General features: G+C 45.5%; 2 protein-coding genes across 23 annotated transcripts in view; one reads left to right on the top strand and one right to left on the bottom strand.

Moving 5' to 3' along the window:
- The window catches only part of HTR6 (5-hydroxytryptamine receptor 6), a 44,193-nt gene that overhangs the window by 13,425 nt on the left and 13,829 nt on the right, over positions 1–16,939 (top strand). For 16 of the 22 annotated variants that reach the window (XM_064397343.1, XM_064397337.1, XM_064397329.1 and 13 more), the window contains exons 4-5: positions 1,027–5,642; positions 5,782–5,883. The exons of 1 other annotated variant lie outside the window; for it this stretch is intronic. The gene's annotated coding sequence lies outside the window, so the exon portion shown is untranslated. The remainder of the gene's footprint in view (positions 1–1,026; positions 5,643–5,781; positions 5,884–16,939) is intronic. 5 more of the 22 variants (XM_064397340.1, XM_064397328.1, XM_064397330.1 and 2 more) reach the window with 5 other exon arrangements.
- TMCO4 (transmembrane and coiled-coil domains 4) overlaps positions 1–16,939 on the bottom strand; it is a 36,091-nt gene that overhangs the window by 6,297 nt on the left and 12,855 nt on the right. Inside the window, exons 6-13 of the mRNA XM_064397320.1 lie at positions 16,803–16,900; positions 16,144–16,287; positions 15,530–15,649; positions 14,081–14,245; positions 13,458–13,594; positions 11,911–11,995; positions 8,170–8,287; positions 5,191–5,308 (exon numbers count right to left, since the gene is read on the bottom strand). Of these exons, the coding sequence (XP_064253390.1) occupies positions 5,191–5,308; positions 8,170–8,287; positions 11,911–11,995; positions 13,458–13,594; positions 14,081–14,245; positions 15,530–15,649; positions 16,144–16,287; positions 16,803–16,900 (985 nt within the window). The remainder of the gene's footprint in view (positions 1–5,190; positions 5,309–8,169; positions 8,288–11,910; positions 11,996–13,457; positions 13,595–14,080; positions 14,246–15,529; positions 15,650–16,143; positions 16,288–16,802; positions 16,901–16,939) is intronic.

The raw sequence follows: 16,939 nt of genomic DNA, 5'->3' as shown, positions 1-16,939 counted from the left end.
ATGGGAAAATCTTCAGGATTCCTCACAAGAACACTGAGATGAGGTTTGGTGTCCATAACCAGAGGGATGCATCAGGACCTGCCTGAGGCAGAGGGTGACTCCTGTGACACCCAAAGGGATTGTCACCCTTCCTCTCCCCATCCTGTTCCAGGAATACACAAGATCTGGCAGCTCAAACATTACCATCTCTGCTGATTTCAAACCAGGTTCTCAGCCCAACCCCACAAAACAAGGTCACCTGAGATTAACTAAAGGGATTTTTGCTGATTTTGGGGACAATGACCTGTTCTGACTCACCCCTCATGAACTGATGGCAATAATGTGTCTGGGCAAGAAGTCTTGGGCATTTGGAAAATTCCAAGAGCTGTGGAGCAGTGCCATGTCTCTCCTCAGCAACGTGATATGCTATAAATCCACCTCATGGGGATCTGCAGTAGGTTTAAGCCCTCCCCTTCCCCCAGTGTCACCAGGGCAGTGACACCTTCGTGGTATTTCAGTGACATTCAGCTCCTATCAATAATTCAGCTGCTCTAATTGCAGCATCTCAAACACATGATGTGCACAAGGTGTCAGCAAAGTCAGCCTTCCCCCTGATTAACACTTCTAATTGGCTGTTGCACTGGGATTCTGTTTCCATGTTAGCTGAGAAGGTCAGAATGGGAGCTCAAAGGGAGCAGAGAAATAATACAGAATCAGTGTTCATGTTCCAGCAGAAGACAGGAAATTAAAAGCTGATTTTTTTTTATCCTTAATTCACCTGCCTGGGCTCTGTGTGGCCATTCCTGAAGAATCCAGCTGAACAGTATTTTGGGAAAACTCCCACTGCTTTGCTCCATGAAGGGCTGGGATGGGGAAAGCTGCCTGCAAAGTCAACAGCTACAGACCTGCCTGCTGCAAACCAGGAAAGAATAGGGGTGCAGTGCCTGCACTTGCAGGAATTGTCCCATTTCCACATGCAAAGTGCTCTAAGGGGGAATAGAAAATCTGTCAAAGGTGATTTGTGATGTCAGTTGTTATGTTCCACAGGAGAAAGATGTGCTGGCAACCCAACTTTGCTGGCTCTGCAAAGGAACAGTGAATTTCCTCTGCTGGACTGTGTTTGATGGAAATACAGACCACCTGTGAGTCACTCAAACGTGGCATTGGTTCCTTCAGCTCTTCTGAAGGAGAAGCTGCAGTGCCAGGAATTCAGCCCTGCCCAGGGTAGCTGGGGGCTATGAGCACTCTACACACCCCACAGATAACGTGGGAATCCCCTGTGGAAGGATACACACGTGTTCCAGGCACCATGGGGAATGGGAAAATCCCTCCTGTGGATCTGCAGGAAATTGTGGCTCTCTGCTTGTTCCAGTTGTGGGAATTTGGGCACCAGCCTTATGAAATATGAGTCCTATAAAGTGGCTCTCTCTGCCTTTAGAAGCAGCTGAGCATCCCCAGGCTCCCACAAAGCACATCCAGCTCGAGCAGTGAGGAGGGACACTGGCCTTTGAGGTCTGTGAGCCACAAAGCAAAAACAAACTGCAAGTTATTAATGGCCTCCTTTGCACTCTTTTGGAAAAGCTTTTTCAGTTTCTTCCTCTGTTCTAACACAGTGACACTGCCAGAACCCTCTGCTTGTGTCCCAAGGGGAAAAACATATTGAATATGTATTTAATGTGGGATTCTTGGAGCTCCCAAATCAACAGCAACGAGGAGCACAGAAGATGAAACCACTGATGATTCCAGGGGTGTGGAAGCCATCCCTGTGACTTCACAGCCTAACAGACAGATGGAATTGTTTCCACAAGGCCCTGCATGTGGCCCTGAGGGGAGAGGGGCTCTCCCAGCTCCTCCAGGCAGCTGCCTGAAGCTGAGCTCTGCTCCAAGCTCCTGTTCCTCTGATCCTGCCCTTGGGGAGGTGGCACTGCTCACTGGGAAGAAGTGAAACAAAGGAGCAATGAACACTGGCAACCTTTTATTGCCTTTCCAACTCCCCAGGGTTTTTAATTAATCCACATTTTGTAACCACAATTAATTCTTTGCTGCAAGTCTTGGGAATACAGTGGGTAAAACCACAATTTAATGCGTTTGGAGAAAAAAAGCCTGACTCACAGAAGTGCCAAATCAATGGATTTCACAAAGTTCAGACTTTCCATCTGCTTATGATGTACCTGACTGCCTTGAATCTGTCTTCCCTCATAATGGGAATTTTGGTCCCTTTTCTGAGAGCTGACAGGAGGGTGGATCCAGGTGGGGGGTTGGTCTCTTCTCCCAGGTGACAAGTGGAAACGGCCTCAGTCTGTGCCAGAGGACATTTAGATTGGATATTAGGGGAGATTTCTCCATGGAAAGGGCTGTTCAGCCCTGGCACAGGGCAAGGATGGAACTCCCTTTCTCAGAGGGATTTAAAAGCCATGTGGATGTAGCCCTTGGGGACATGGGTTAGTGGTGGCCTTGGCAGTGCTGGGGGAACAACTGGCCTCAATGGTCTCTTCAGAGCTTTCCCCACTCACAATTTCCATGATTCTAAGATCCATCCCTGCTCTCCCCTGGACTCCCAGCCATGCATTCTCACTGCCTCTAAACCTGCAAGTTCATCCCTAACTGCTGCTGCTGTGAAACTGTCCATTCCTGACTTGTTGCTGACTCCTGAGCCTCCCTGAAGGTGCTCCTTGAGCAGTTCTGCAATATTCAAATATTAATTCAGACTGCACTGAACAAACTCCCCTGGGAATAAACAGCAATCAGGATAATCCCCTGCAGCTCCACAGCTTCCTTGGTCTCTAACAGGTGCTGTCAAATAAATCCACAGAATAAATCAGTCCCTTTGTAACCATGAGGAAGGATTTTATAACTGCATTTGCTGAGTGGGAGGACATTTTTCTCTCTGCTTTTTTACTGACAGTCAGATAAAACCACACTAATCAAAAGAGACATGAGACAGAGGCCTTGGAGGTGAATTGCTGTTTATACTGAGGGCTCCTAATCCTCCACTCTTTTGAGGATTCTAGTGCTACCACAGCAAAAGAACCAAGCTGTTTGGATACAGACCAGTTTTCATTATGGATGGACCAGGAGATGCCAAAAATACTGATGGTGCCTTCATAATATTTTCATGCTGAGCACCTTTGTATCAGCTATACTTTATTCTTCTATCACAGCTTTCCTTCTCCTGGCAGGACACCCACAGGGACCTCCAACAAGGGCAACTGCAGGGGTGGAGCTGGTCTCCAGAAAGAAAATACCTGTATCTCTATTTATCTCTAAATATTACTTTGTTTTTTGGGTTTTTTTTCTGTTATGCTACTGCACTGTACTCACAGCAAAATCCATCTTTGCTTTCCTGCCACTTTAAAAAATATTGCTCCCGGATATTTCCTTCCCCATTCTTGCTCCTTTTATTTCTAAAATGTTCACCAGAATGCACTGTATTCCTTCCCATGGTCTGGAAAATGGATCAAGGCAATGACACCTACTTAACAAACATTTTTCCTCCCCAAAGCTTTGCAGTGAGATGAAGGAAGTGTCAATTCCTTCTGAAGGAGAGCAGCACTGGGACTGACTGCTGGCAGCAGGCAGCCAGGATGCAGACACACAGCCCTGGGAGATGAGCAGAGAGCAGCTCTGCAAACCTTATTCATTCAGCTGAAATGTAAATCCTGCTCCTCTGAGGGGAGTGGAGGAGCTGCTGTGATCCAGGCAGGATAAAGTGTGCAGGGCTCCAGGGGGTTTCATGCTTCAGGAGGCAGAGGGTCAGGAGAAGGAGGGTCTCTGAAGAGAACTCAAAAAGAGAGGGGTGACATGGACTGACTGACAGGAAACGTCACCCCCGTGCCACCACTTGGCATCTTGGGCCATTTTCATGCCAGCAATGAATGTCAGAGAGCAAATGAGTACTGGCAGCTCTGGGACAGTGAGAAAATGGGTGTGGGAGTGTGGAAGTGCTGACAACCCAGAGAGATGCAAAGATGCATGGGCCATGTTTAAAAGCCTCCACTAAACCCCTTCCCCCTGGGAAGCCCTGTTTTGTTCCTCCAAGTGTCTGTTCCCTGTGCTCAGCACCAAGCCCTGCATGTGCTGCCAAGGGCTGTGCACAGCTCAGTTATCATGAATGAAATAAGTTGAGAACAGTTGGGTATTTATAGGCTCAGCAAGCTGGTGCTCCAAAAAATCTAAAAGCTCTTCAAAGTGCCTTTAGCTCCAGAGCAACACTGACAGTCCCTGCCAGCTTGTGGGAACACTTGGGAAGAAGAGCCAACCATGGAAGCATCCTGAGCTTTGTGCTGGGCATCTTCCAGTTTGCAGAGAGTAAACAATAAATTAAAACATTAAGATACGGAAAAAACACAATGGCACATCCAAGATTTCTGTGAACATGGATACACAAGATAAGCTCTGCCTAGTTTTCTGTGGAAGAGCTCACTTCTTCTGTGAGAGACAACAACGTGGTGATGAATTTAAGTTAATTGAGTTGAATATTGCTTAGATATATTGCCAGATGTTCTAACAGTGGCTTATCACTAATGACACCAGACAGCTTTGAGGAAGCTAAATGTTTCCCAGATATACCAGTGAATCTCTCCCTGTTTCCTGGAGACAAACACTCCAAAAAGGCAGCAGGACCTGGCAAACCAATCATTGCTATCACAGAGCTTCTGTAATTCCAAACCAGTTCCGGCTGCTGCAGCCCTGGGGACCAAGGTACAAGGGCCAGGAGCCTGTCCCTGGCTGAACCTGAGCAGTGTGGAAGGCTCCACCAAGATAAGATAGTGGGCTGCACCTGCCGTGCGGGCGCGTGTTTGGGATCCACGTTTCCCAGCTGCTGATCCCACCTCCCTGGGATCCACACTCACAGAGCTTGGGACTCAGCTCTTTCCAACCCAAACCATTCCATGATTCTCTGACAGCAAGGCCCTACGTGAGGAGTGACAGCATTTTCTATCTCCACTATGAGATATGTCAGAACCAAAAAACCCCAAACATATCCAACGGGAGAGATAGATTCTCATTGTTTTGCTCAGTGTTGAGTGCTAGCCAGGCCAACAAAATCCAGAGGGAAGTGTGGATAAGAGTTCTCTCAAAGACAGGAAAGAGGGACAATGTACCTAGAGGGGCTCTCTTCAGTCCCCAGCTCCCCCAGAACAGTCAGTGTGGCATTAGAGTGCTGTAGACAAAGCATGATGGAGAAAAAATGAGAATAAGAGAACTTACCACAGAGGAAAGGTCCATGTTCACCATCCTCCTGTCATCCAGGTCGACTGGCTGGAGGCCTGCGACGTTGAGCTGGACAGAGGAGGTTCTGTAAACAAAGCTCAGCAGCCAGTCCCCCCTGGAAGCAGAAAAGAATGGGAATAATCTTGTTGCCCACGCCATGTGGAATCAAAGAATTCCAGAAGAAGTTTGAGCTGGAAGGGACCTTAAAGCTTATCCTGTTCCACCCCCTACCATGGGCAGGGGCACCTTCCACTAGACCAGGTTGCTCCAAGCCCTGTCCAACCTGACCTGAAACACTCCCAATGTGTTACTACTCAGACCACAAGGAGAGTGGATGTGCTGGGAAGCACAGTGATGTCTGGACCAAGACCGGCTGCAGGTCTGTGTGATGAAGCAATGACACCAGGAATGCTTGCTGGATTCAGAGAAGGTTCCTGGGACACAGGGGTGTAAGTATGAACTGAATCCTGATCCATGGCTGTTGTCTCTTTACCTGCAGTGAGTTAAAAAATCTGACCCTTCTGTTTATTTCTGTGTTTGCTCAGGGTTTGCACATTGACGTACTTCATCTTTTTAATGTACTGATAGGTTCTCCAGGCCATAAAGCTGTAAAAGTGACGAGACCTACAACACTGATGTTGTGACATAAATATTGACTGGGAAGCTCCTGGGAGTGCTCCTGATTTATAGGTAATGTAGAAATACATGGCTTCAGTGACAGAACTAGGAAGGGTTTGTTCCCACTCTAAAGCAGTGCCATAAGTCACTGTGACAGTTTCAGGGTAGATTGTAGCGTGAGGAGAGGAAATACAAAACTCTTCTGAAGTGAGCAACAGCATAAAATCTGGGTACTGAAATGCCACTGTACTCTACAGAGCAGATTTAAGTGCATGAGTGAGATTGGTGCTCTGTGATGGCAGCAGGTGAAAAGCTCCTGGCAAAGGTGCCCATTCCTGGCTACTCCAAATAATCCACACTAGGAGTTGTAAGTCTACGCAGAGCCCTGCAAAACCTTTACAACACATTCACACTGCTCAGGTGTGGGTTCTTTCAAAAGCTGAGCCAATCCAACTGATTTGGGTGAGGTTTCCCAATGGGAATTTGCAGCTCTGCTGTTTAAGTGAGATGGGGCAGCTCCAAGAGCTGACAGGGCTCTCACTCACCCTGTACTCTCACATTCCAAAGCCAAAGGAGAACAAGGACTGAAGCTCAACAACTGGGCTCAAATCTGATCTCACAGGAATTCTATTCTGTGTAATTCATCCAACCTAAATAAAGTTACTCCTGAAGTGACAGAATGAGGCCACCCTTTGTGCAAGCAAGAGACCAGAGAAATCAGAATCAGGTGAGGCCTTACCACAAAATGTTTGTATAATCTTTCTCTCTACCTCAGTCCTCACAGAAATTTCCCAAATGTCTCAATTCCCTCCTCTAGTTGCCCCTCATGTTGCCTGAATAACCCTCTAGACACACACACTGTATTTTATTCCAACAGTATAGGCAGGCTTAGAAACTGTAACAAGATCTTTTTTGTGTGTGTGTGCGCGTGTGTTACAGGAAATGGATACACTGAGCAGTGATACAGTGAATTTTTTTTTTTGTAGAACATTGATAGGAACAATATTTTCTGGGTAAACTCAGTTATATCCAACAATTTCTATAATTTATGGCTTCTTGGAGGAACTCGGAGCACTCCGAGGGAGGCAGCTTTTCCTTATGGCACAGGAAGAAACATTGCAAGTGGTGTTTACATCTGTTGAAAATCCTGAGATCCAAAGAGGACAAAAGCAACAATTCCCAGCCTAGCTGAAAGATAGGATTGATAATTTGTTGTTTTAACCTTGAATACTTTAAATTAATTTATTTAATTATTCTTTTTAAGTGAAAACACTCTGTTAGAATCACAGCAACTCTGTACTTCCCCACTTCCCAAGTACGTGTGTAGGCATCCCCATGGATTTGTGCATGGAAAACACCAGCAGCATTTTCACCTGCCCTTGACCCAAGGGCTCACAGCTTTATAAACTGTCTTGACTTGCAGGTTCTTTGCTAATTTTCTGGCCTGGTTATTTCTCAATTTATTTCCCCATGTTCTTAGTCTTTCCTGCTTATTCCTTGGTTTTAATTTCCCCTTATCTACTTGTGCTGGTAAGCAGTGTTCCTGCCACAATTATCTTCCAAGACACAGTCATTAGGTTTGAAGCTGTCACTTGACTACTTAATAGCTTTTCTGAGATTGCTTCAGCTGTTTCAGGCCTCTTAACCTCCCTCTTCTCACCCACCAGCTCCTACAACTCTGCACAACAGTTGTTTGCTTTTATTTCTAAAATGTTTTTCAATGTGGTTTTAAAGGACTGGTGTTTGTTTGGAAGACAATCTTTGTATTATTTCATATTCTTAGTAAATTTTCTATAGCTATTCCAGCTATTCTTCCTTTGCAAGTTAAATATCTTGCTCATGTGGACTATCTTGACCAGAACGCCACTCCAGATATAAAAGCCTTCAATTTGCTTGAGCTCCTTCCCTTCCATTGTGATTTTCACATCTTTTTCCCCCTAAGCAGCCACAAGTGAACTTCACCTTAAAGCTTTTATAGATGCTAATTCCCATTCTTTAAGTCAGCAAACTGAATGCTGTATTTACTGCCTTCACACAACGCTGAGATTTAAAGGGCCTTCAGAATATATCAGATTAGCCACACAAACAAACTGACCCAGCTGCTTTAGGCTGTGAGTGGTAGAACATGGTCCCTCTATGAACATGGGCTTCCAGTGGCACAAAGAGCCAAGAGCTGCATCAAACAGCCTCCAGGTGCCTCCTGAAGCTGCCATCTCAAAGGGATCTGAGGCAGAGGCCTGGAGGGACGAGGCTCTGGCACTGCTCAGTGTCCTCACCAGCACTCACAGAGTACTTGAAAGGGATAAATGCCCCAAACCATTTCCAGGCTAACAAGCCGGGCACTGAGCTCACACTGACCTGCAGAAGCCATTGATGATCCTGCCTGACACCACTCTGGTGAGAGCTCTCCAGTGCTTGGCTTCTCCTTCCACTGGAGCTCCCAGCAAGACAACGTCTTCAATGATCCCTTGTGAGTCTGTCGAGGTGAAAGCAGAACAGTTCAGATTCAGAAGATGGATCAGAAAATATTCTTATGTGAAGTGTGTTCAGATGTGCACTACACAAAAATCAAAATTTAGGTGGCTTCAATTTGAAAGACAGAAACAATGGAAAGGAGGATCATAAATAAAACTGCACACAACTTAAGTGTCCACTTGGAGTTAGTAAATGTGAAAAACTGAGATACTCAGACAGTGCAAAGGACCAAGCTGATGGCAAGAGGGAGAAGTGGCCTGGCCTCTGCCCAGAAAGGTGCTGTTCAAGCAGAAACCTCTAGAAAGGTCTGGAAACCCCTGGAAAGATCTTTCTGCTGACTCACTGATGTGGGTTTGCACAGAGCTTTGAAAGAGCCCCTCTGTGAAAGGGTGTGAGATCCCACAGAGTGAGCAAATGTTGCCATACGTGAAGCATGAGGAGCTCTTCCCACAGCTGATTCTATAAAAAACATGACCTGAACATGCAAGAGGAAATCCCAAATTGTTAATATTGATTTGGAAGTAGCAACAATGGAGGGACTTGCCAATACCCAGTGAAGATCCATCAAACTGCTTTGATTTCCTTCTGCTGTAACCTGAATGCCCAGGGCCTGATTTGCTGAACAGCAGTGTTGACTTTTAGCATAATAAATCTTCCTCACTTATCAGAGAGCTGCAGCTGGGCAATTTCAGGAGGAATAATGATGGAATAAGAAATATTGAGCAGCTCTGCTACTTTCCTAAACTCCTGAACAATATATCAGTATCTTCCATAAATTTTTGTAAAGAGAAATGAAGCCTGTGATGCCACAGCAGTTAAATGGAAGACTCATGAGCAGAACATTCCAAATCCATACTCTGCACGTGTGGGAGACCAGGTCCCACAGACCTGGGCTAAAGTCAGCATTTGAGGGAGAGGTGCTGCCTGGGCACTTTTGAAATGCAAATCACTTAGCTTCCTTTCCCTGACAGCAGTAAAGGACTGGAGCTGCCTGCAGTGCCTGCAACCTTCTCCGCTGTGTAAGTCCCATGCCTGACAAATCCAAATGAGCACTCCTGGAATTACTTCTCATTGCAGAGCAATTTTTGCACCAATCAAAAAGAGCAAAGAGCAATTCAATTTTGTGAGTGTAATCTGTGAGCAATAAAGCTCTGTTCCCATAATTATGGGCAATGAAAAGGAAACACAGAGTCTTGCAGGAAGCTCATCCCAACCAAGGTTCTAAATTCCATGTCCATGGTGTGAGCCAAGTGAATAAACAATCAGCTAATTCATCAGGATCCTGAATATTTGGGCAAGGTGTTAGAAGCTTTTTTCTCCAGTCCTTTGTCCAGCTTATTGCTTGCTCAGAACAAAAAAAAGTTTAGCCTTGGCTGAAAAATGCTCATTTTCTTTGAATGTTGACAGGATAGAAACCTGGGAACAGATCATTAGCCTGCAGAGCAGCCAAGGCTCGAGATAAATGAAATCTATTTCACAGTTTGTAAATCTTTTAGATGATGAAGAACAATAAAGTCTGTAAAAGCAGTGAAAAGAAAAAATTAATTAATTAACCATTTACCCTCACAGAAAGTGGCTAATGAATAAGGAATTTTATAAAGGAAAATTTCCAGTCAAGTCCAAGCAGGTGAGAACAGAGTGAGAATGAGAGGCCAAAATTCAAACCTGATTAAGATGATTTCTCCAGAAAAGGTGTGGAAGAAAGAAGCTGTCCCAGAGACCATAACCAATCCTGGGAGCTGGCCTTTGCTGTGCCCTAGGGATGCAACCACTGGGAAAGGGAAAGCACCTCAGCACATCAGTCCTGACTGGAGGGAGAACAGCACTGGAATTCAGCTCTGGCTGTGTACAGATGTTCCAGGGCAGAGCTGGCAGCAGTATTCCCAACAGGGATCACAGCCCAGTGGGATACTGGTCACATGAGCTGTGATCAGTACCAAACACCCAGTGTGTGACACCTCACTCCTGTCACACACAGCTGGGTGTCAAGGTTTGGTCTCTGGTGGTAACAGCCATTATCAATTTGCATTAGTTTGCTAATTGCTAAGTATTTTCTAAAAGGCATGGGAATCACGATGAAGAAATCAGAGCAATGATCCTCCCACGCAGTAATGTGTCTCTGATGGCTCATTTACTCCATATTGTCATTTTCTGGAAACCTACTGAGCTTTGGCTCCCGAAGTGATCTGTGATGAAGTATCCAAAGGTTGTTCCATTGCTTTGCACAGAGGCATTTGAACAGAATCTGTGTTCCTGCCACGGTGTTTCACTGGCCAACCCATCATTAGCTCTTTGTCCTCAGAAATCCCAGTGCCATCTGGATACAGGGCCCTGCACGACAAGGCCGTATGTTCCTTTCGTGTGAGACATCCAAGTCCAAACCCAAATCAGTCTCAGCTGTCCCAGGTCCCTGCTCTGCTCCTTCTGTGGCTTGCTCTGGAATGTGCCTGTGAGAACGCCTTGGCAATCTGTGCTGAACATGCTGCTTTTCATCTCACAAACAGCTCAGCTTTCAGAATTCAATTAAGGAACTGAAAAATCAGTGTATGGTGGGAGCTGTTCTGATGCATCACCACGATACTTGGATTTCTTTGGAGTGGCAGCCAACCTTCCAGACCCCTAAGGATTTCCTCCCTAAGCTATGGGCTCGTGTTGTTCCAGAGCCTGTAGACTGAAAAAAAACCCTGGAAATACCTCAGCCCTTGGCATTCTCAGGACACAAAAAGTGTAGATCTAGGGCCAGATTAAGATCTGGTTCTGGCTCCAGTGTAACTCCATAAGGATTATTCTGGATTTGATTATATTTATTTTGAGAACAGAATTCCTGTATTTGAAGACTTTTATCTTAAATCAGAAGTGAAGTTCTGGCATACAGCTGTCAGTCCTGACCTTCTCTATGCTCACTTGACTCTGTTCCCACCTGCTTGGACTTTACTGAACATTTTCCTTTATAAAATTCCCTAGTTATGTTTTACTGTGAAGTAAGTGGTTAATGAGTTAAATTGCTAAGTGGGGGGAAGGCAGGCTGCACACACTCACTGCTGACTCAACTCCAAGATACAATTTCCATCAACTGATCATAACGATTTTACTCTTTTTTTCCCCTCAATTAAAAATAGAAATCTATTAATAAAGAGAACCACAATGGGTAATAAACTGGCAGATGGTTTTATACTTGACTTTGGGGGAAAATTACCATTAAAATAGCAGATGACAGTGGCATTTCAGAGACTTAAATGGAAGGCAGGACTCAGGGAATCAGATACAAGAGCTGCAGAGAGCTCCCAAGAAAGGCAAAGCATCCTCTGCTGGGATCAGGCAGTGCACGGGCAGCTCCAGACTGATCACAAATGTCACTTGTTGTTTACAGACCAAAATGACCCACTGAAACCCCTCAAGTGAAGACAGTGGATTTTTTCTGCTGGACTGGGGGAAATGACAGAAGAATTTGGCTCCAAAGGCATTTAAACCTCGGGGTTTTGTTTGTTTTGTTTGTCTTTTTTTTTTTTTTTCATTTTCATCCTATCCTAAAAGAGCCAAGCTGTATTCTTCCTCTTGGAAGAAAAATTTGTCCACCAGGAGTAAGGAAAATAAAAGAAAAAATGGTTAGAAGGTGAATGTTACCTTTCTCCTGAGCCATTTCCTGCAGGCAGAAGTAAATGACTCTGGCACCCAGGCTGAAGCCAATCAGTGTGACCGGTCTCTGGCCCTGAGAAAGAATGAGAGGAAAAAATGTCACCAGATGGTGTTTTCTCTGGAAAGAGACCAGGCTGGGGATCCCTGAGAGCCCAAGACACAGAGCACCTGCTTGTGCATCACCTTTGAAAGAGTGGAGCAATTTGGTTGGTTTCAAAAGGATCAGGTCTCCTCAAAGTTATGCCCAGTTCAATGTGGAGAATGTATTTTGTATGTTTTGATCTTCAGAAAATCAACTGAAAACTAGTGATCATAAGTTACAATGAAGGGGATATTTCAAACAGAACCAAAACAGATGCTGCCCTTGGTTTGAAATTTCCAAATTAAAACCTTATTCAAGGAACAAAATTTTCCTAGAAATGTTTCAATACACAGAAGAAGAAGCCATAATACAAAAATACTGACCACTTCCAGATTTCATGCTGAGTGACAGCAGCAGCATGCAATGGTTATAAAAGATAATGTGGCTTCTAAGCTTTAAGCTTTTATTTTGAACAGCCTAATAAGATTTTCTGTAAGATTAAAGGGAGCCTAATCCCAACATCAATGAAAAATGGTCTTTGTAATATCCAGGGAGCAGGTGTGCAATGACACCCCAGACATCTCATTAACTAGTTTCAGACTCTCCAGCACACTGGAATGTGTTTTCACAACACCAAATGCTTAACAGACAAGAACAAATGCCCCATAGCAAAAGAAAGGGCTTGTATGAAAAGAAGTTTATTGAGTTTTCTAGGATTGGGTTTTTATGAGAAATCAAGTTTGTTCCTCCTCTGCTGTTCCACCTTGCTGGGACACACAGCTCTGGGGCCACAGCTCCCCTTGGGCTCCCCTATGATCAGCAGTGACTGGTGTGAGACAAACACATGGCCAGCAAACCCCAGCTCTGGCCCATCAAATAATGGCAGGCTCTTGGGGGGCAGAAATGTCATTTTTCAAGCCTTTTCAGAGAGAATTCTGTCACTTCTGTCAGGTGTGTTCCCTTCTCTGCAGGCAAAGCCACAGCTCACTGGGCATTGGCTGCCACCCACTTTTCTCTCAGGTGCCTCTTAATCATCCATGAATATTTTTAAAACTTTGTATTTTCCTTTCCTTTTCACCCATCCTCACCTCCTGCCCTCTGACTTCCACTAGGTGAGTGGGCCTGGCTGTGTTGTGACATGGTTAAGCCACAGGTCATTTATGACGTGGATCTCTTCTTCCTCAGTGAAAAAAGCTTTAGGTTAAATGGAACAGATCTCAGCAGGATTTCTCTGATCCACTTGGGACCTCCTCCTTTTCCCCAGTAAGCCAGATACCTGCTGGTCACCTTCATGCAGCACTCTCGTGTTTTTGTTTTATTAATTTTTGTCCCCTTAGAAAGACACCATTTAAGCAGCATGAGTACAAAATGTCACCTCCCCGGGCAGCTCCCTTCCAGCAGTTACTCCTGGATAACTGTGGCCAGTTACTCCTGGATAACTGTGGCCAGTTACCTGCTGCCTGCTGAGCAGGATGTGCGCGAGGTGTTTGCCCACTTCGGCAGAGCGGTGCAGACACACTCCCCAGGGGTTGTCAATGACACTGGCAACAGTCAGGAGTGACGCTGGCCAAGTCAAGGCTGTCACAATCCCTGCAACACACAGAGGTTCCTTAGAAAACACCAAAAGCAAGAGAGTTCACTGAAGTTAAAGGCTAAGCCTAGGAGCTTATGTCATTTCCAGCTCTTCTTTCCCAATAGCTGTGCTGAGAAATGCTTTGCTGGACTAAAGATAAGAAAGAATCTGATGTTCTGGCACAGGGGGGGTGTGTGCAACCCGTGTGTTGGGACGTTTCTGTGCAGCAGTAAATGTGTAATAATAGAGGGAAATGAACAGTCACAGGTGAAGAAAGGTGTTTCCAGCTGTAACTGTAACAGAATGATGCAATGACACGGTGGCTCAGCAGTCCAGGAAAGCACAGCTAAATTACAGGTGTGGTAGAGGAGGTTCTCAGGTCACTTCTGCTGGGCAGTGCCAGCACTGCCTCCTCCAAAACATTCCTTCTTTAGGAAAGCTCCTTTAACACTGAAACTGCACAAGAGCCACTCAAACAGATCTGATAGGATTTACTTTCTTACCTGACAAGACAGTGAATTTTAGGGCTTCTTGAGCCATCATGTTCACAAAGCCATTCAGCAGGGAATCCAAGGCGTTGCCAAGCTCCATCAAGTACTTGGATTCCCAGGCCAGGCAGTACTGCTCACTCGAGTGCAACATGCTGCTCCACGGGGCTGTGAAGCTCCCTGGGAAAGGTTGCAAAGATGGAATTCATGTTTGGAGAGAACACAATGGCTGATTCCTGGCAAGAGGAGGCCAACAGAGCTGCAGGACACTGGAATAGTCTAGCAATGCTATTAATGACAGATCAACACTGAAGGGCAGAGCAGAACTGTCAATTAATTAAAAGCCTTCCCACACTGTTCCTTCCCCAAACAATGCAGGTCAGGTTGAGGCAGCTGCTGATCAAAGTGACACAAGATCCTCCCAATAGTCTGTCTTATTTGGGGACACACGGATTGGCAACCACTGGCAGCTCCAAAATCACAAGGTGGCAAATCCCATAAAACTCCTGGCCTCAGTCCCTCTGTTTGAAGGACTGTGTACACAGACATACACTCCTGTAAGGAGGAAAATGGATGACAACCCTCGTTTTGTTCTTTAAAACATTCTAGCAGATTGCTAGTTATGGAAGAAGAATGCATATCATCTGTAACTCCCTTTTACGGGCAAACAGACACAAAATGTTCCTGGAGGGACACACTTGCCTCTCTAACTGTGCCTGGGAGCCCTCCAGCTCTGAGGATTTGGACCTCTGGCAAGTGAAGAGAGAAGCCAAAGCACAACACTGCAAAATGAGAACTTCCCTGTGACAGCAAGCTGCAGCCTGGCAAGTGACAGGACGAGGCATCCTTCTGCATTAATGATATCCAGAGTTAATTATGGTGCTTCTCAATGAACTGGCAGCTGTTCAGTCAGCTGAAGCTGAGCACATTAGCAGACAGGTGACATATTTTATATGACAAGCTACACTGGAAAAAAAAGTACTACAGACCTTTCAAGGTTTCCCCTGTAAGTCACCTCCAGAGTGCTGTGCTTAACAGGATTCACTTGACAGAACTTTCTTGCCAATAAACCTCATTAGCTGGAGATATGGAGAGAGCCAAACCACACTATTTTCTCTTAATTCCTGGTGGATAAACATAAGGTCTCAGAGACACTCTGTACTAGTGCTGGCAATCATCTCCCAGACAGATCTTTTCTGGCAAAACCATGCAAGAGTTCCTGTCAGAACTATGACCACTCCCAGTCCTGCTATCACCACCAATATAATGCCCTCTTTTTTTTTCCTCTGTTTGCCTGGGATTGCAGATTGAGTTGCAAAGTCTTATGGTGAGAATTGATGTGGTTCAGTTACCATGCCATGGAAATGTGGGGCAGACATGGTGCTTTGTGAGCACAAACACAGCCTGGAGTAGGACACAGCCACAGCTCTTGGAGCTCCTCTCAGCTTCTCATCATGTTCTTACCATATTTGCCAGTGCACAGCCATCCAGTGATTGCTATGGTGATGTGGAGCTGCTTCCCTTCCGTAAGTGGGAGGAATTCAAACTCTTCTATGGCTCCCACACGTTTCTTCATTTTGTATCCTACACACAGCCAGGAAGAAACACATGGCTCAGGGATGGCACAGAAAGGACATCCTCTGCTAACAGTAGGAGTTCGTTAAGAAATTAATTGGGTAATCTGGAGAGGGTTTTTTTTCCTTTCCAAAACCCTCAGTCAGCCCATGCATTTCTTATAGCTTGGTAAGGAGCCAAAATGATCTTTCTGAGGTTGTGCGATCTGAGGGAATCCAGCAGAAGGGTTTTTTTGCTGTAACAGCTGCTTTTCTCCATGGCAGCATCTTTCTAACCCAAAGCAGGAAGTTTTCATTTCCTTCATTAACCACACACCAAATATTCTTTCCCTATTTGGTCACCAGGGGCTACAGAGTACCTTAATCAGCACTGAGACAAAATCTCACGGATTACACCTCAAATCGCTTCCCTCACTCTGCAGAGAGCTCAGTGGGGTCATTAACTGTGTTTGCACACATGATACTGTGCCCCACTGGCTGAGAATGGTGTGCTCACTCTCTTACCAGTAAGACCAGCTCCTGCTGCCCCAAAAAGGGATGCCATGACAGCAATCCCAGCAGTGGATCCTAAAGCAGCTGCTCCAGCACTCCCGATGACTGTGGCAGCTCCCGCAGCAACCAGAGGGGCAGCCAGGCCTCCTGTCAGACCTGAGGATGCAGCAAGAGATATCACCAAAGTATTATCCCTTCAAAACCCCAGGCAGGCATTCCCCTGTGCTGGGAGAGTGCTGCTACTGCTGCTGGAAGAGCTTTTTGCACGTCAGTAAAGAGGCTTTCTGAGACCCTCCCCAGGCCCTGAATCTCTGCCCAGATTCTTTGACTGACTCCAGATGAATGAAGAATAATTTCAAAGTCAAAGGAAGACTATGTGATGATCTGGGGTGAGCTCTGCTCTGTTTGCTCAGGAAACATTGATCTAATCTCACACTTTTGATTTCAGAGTTGAAGATCTGACACTCTTATGACAGCAAAGAAGGAGAAAACATTTTGAAGGGGTGACAACCTCAGTTTAATACTTCCCCCAGCTAGTGAAGCTACACTGGAATAACTTTTCCAGCTAATTCTTTCATGTTTATTTTTGTGAGGCTGAAAATACTTTTCTTGGAGTCACACCCCTCTCTGTCCCTGGTGCTGTGTCCCCAGAATGGCAGGGGCAGCCTCACCAATCACTGTTCCACCCCCAACAGTTGCCAGACCGATCAGCAGGTATCTCTTCAGCTTTTTCCTTCTTTCCTTCTTTTTTCTTGAGACTTCTGCAGTTCTGTGGGGGGATTAAAAGGACAAAGACTAAGGGAAAAGC

Source organism: Passer domesticus, chromosome 22 (genome assembly GCF_036417665.1).
Source record: "Passer domesticus isolate bPasDom1 chromosome 22, bPasDom1.hap1, whole genome shotgun sequence".
NCBI lineage: Eukaryota > Metazoa > Chordata > Aves > Passeriformes > Passeridae > Passer > Passer domesticus.
The sequence above is the reverse complement of the archived record's forward strand: the minus strand, read 5'-3'. Positions and strand labels throughout refer to the sequence as shown.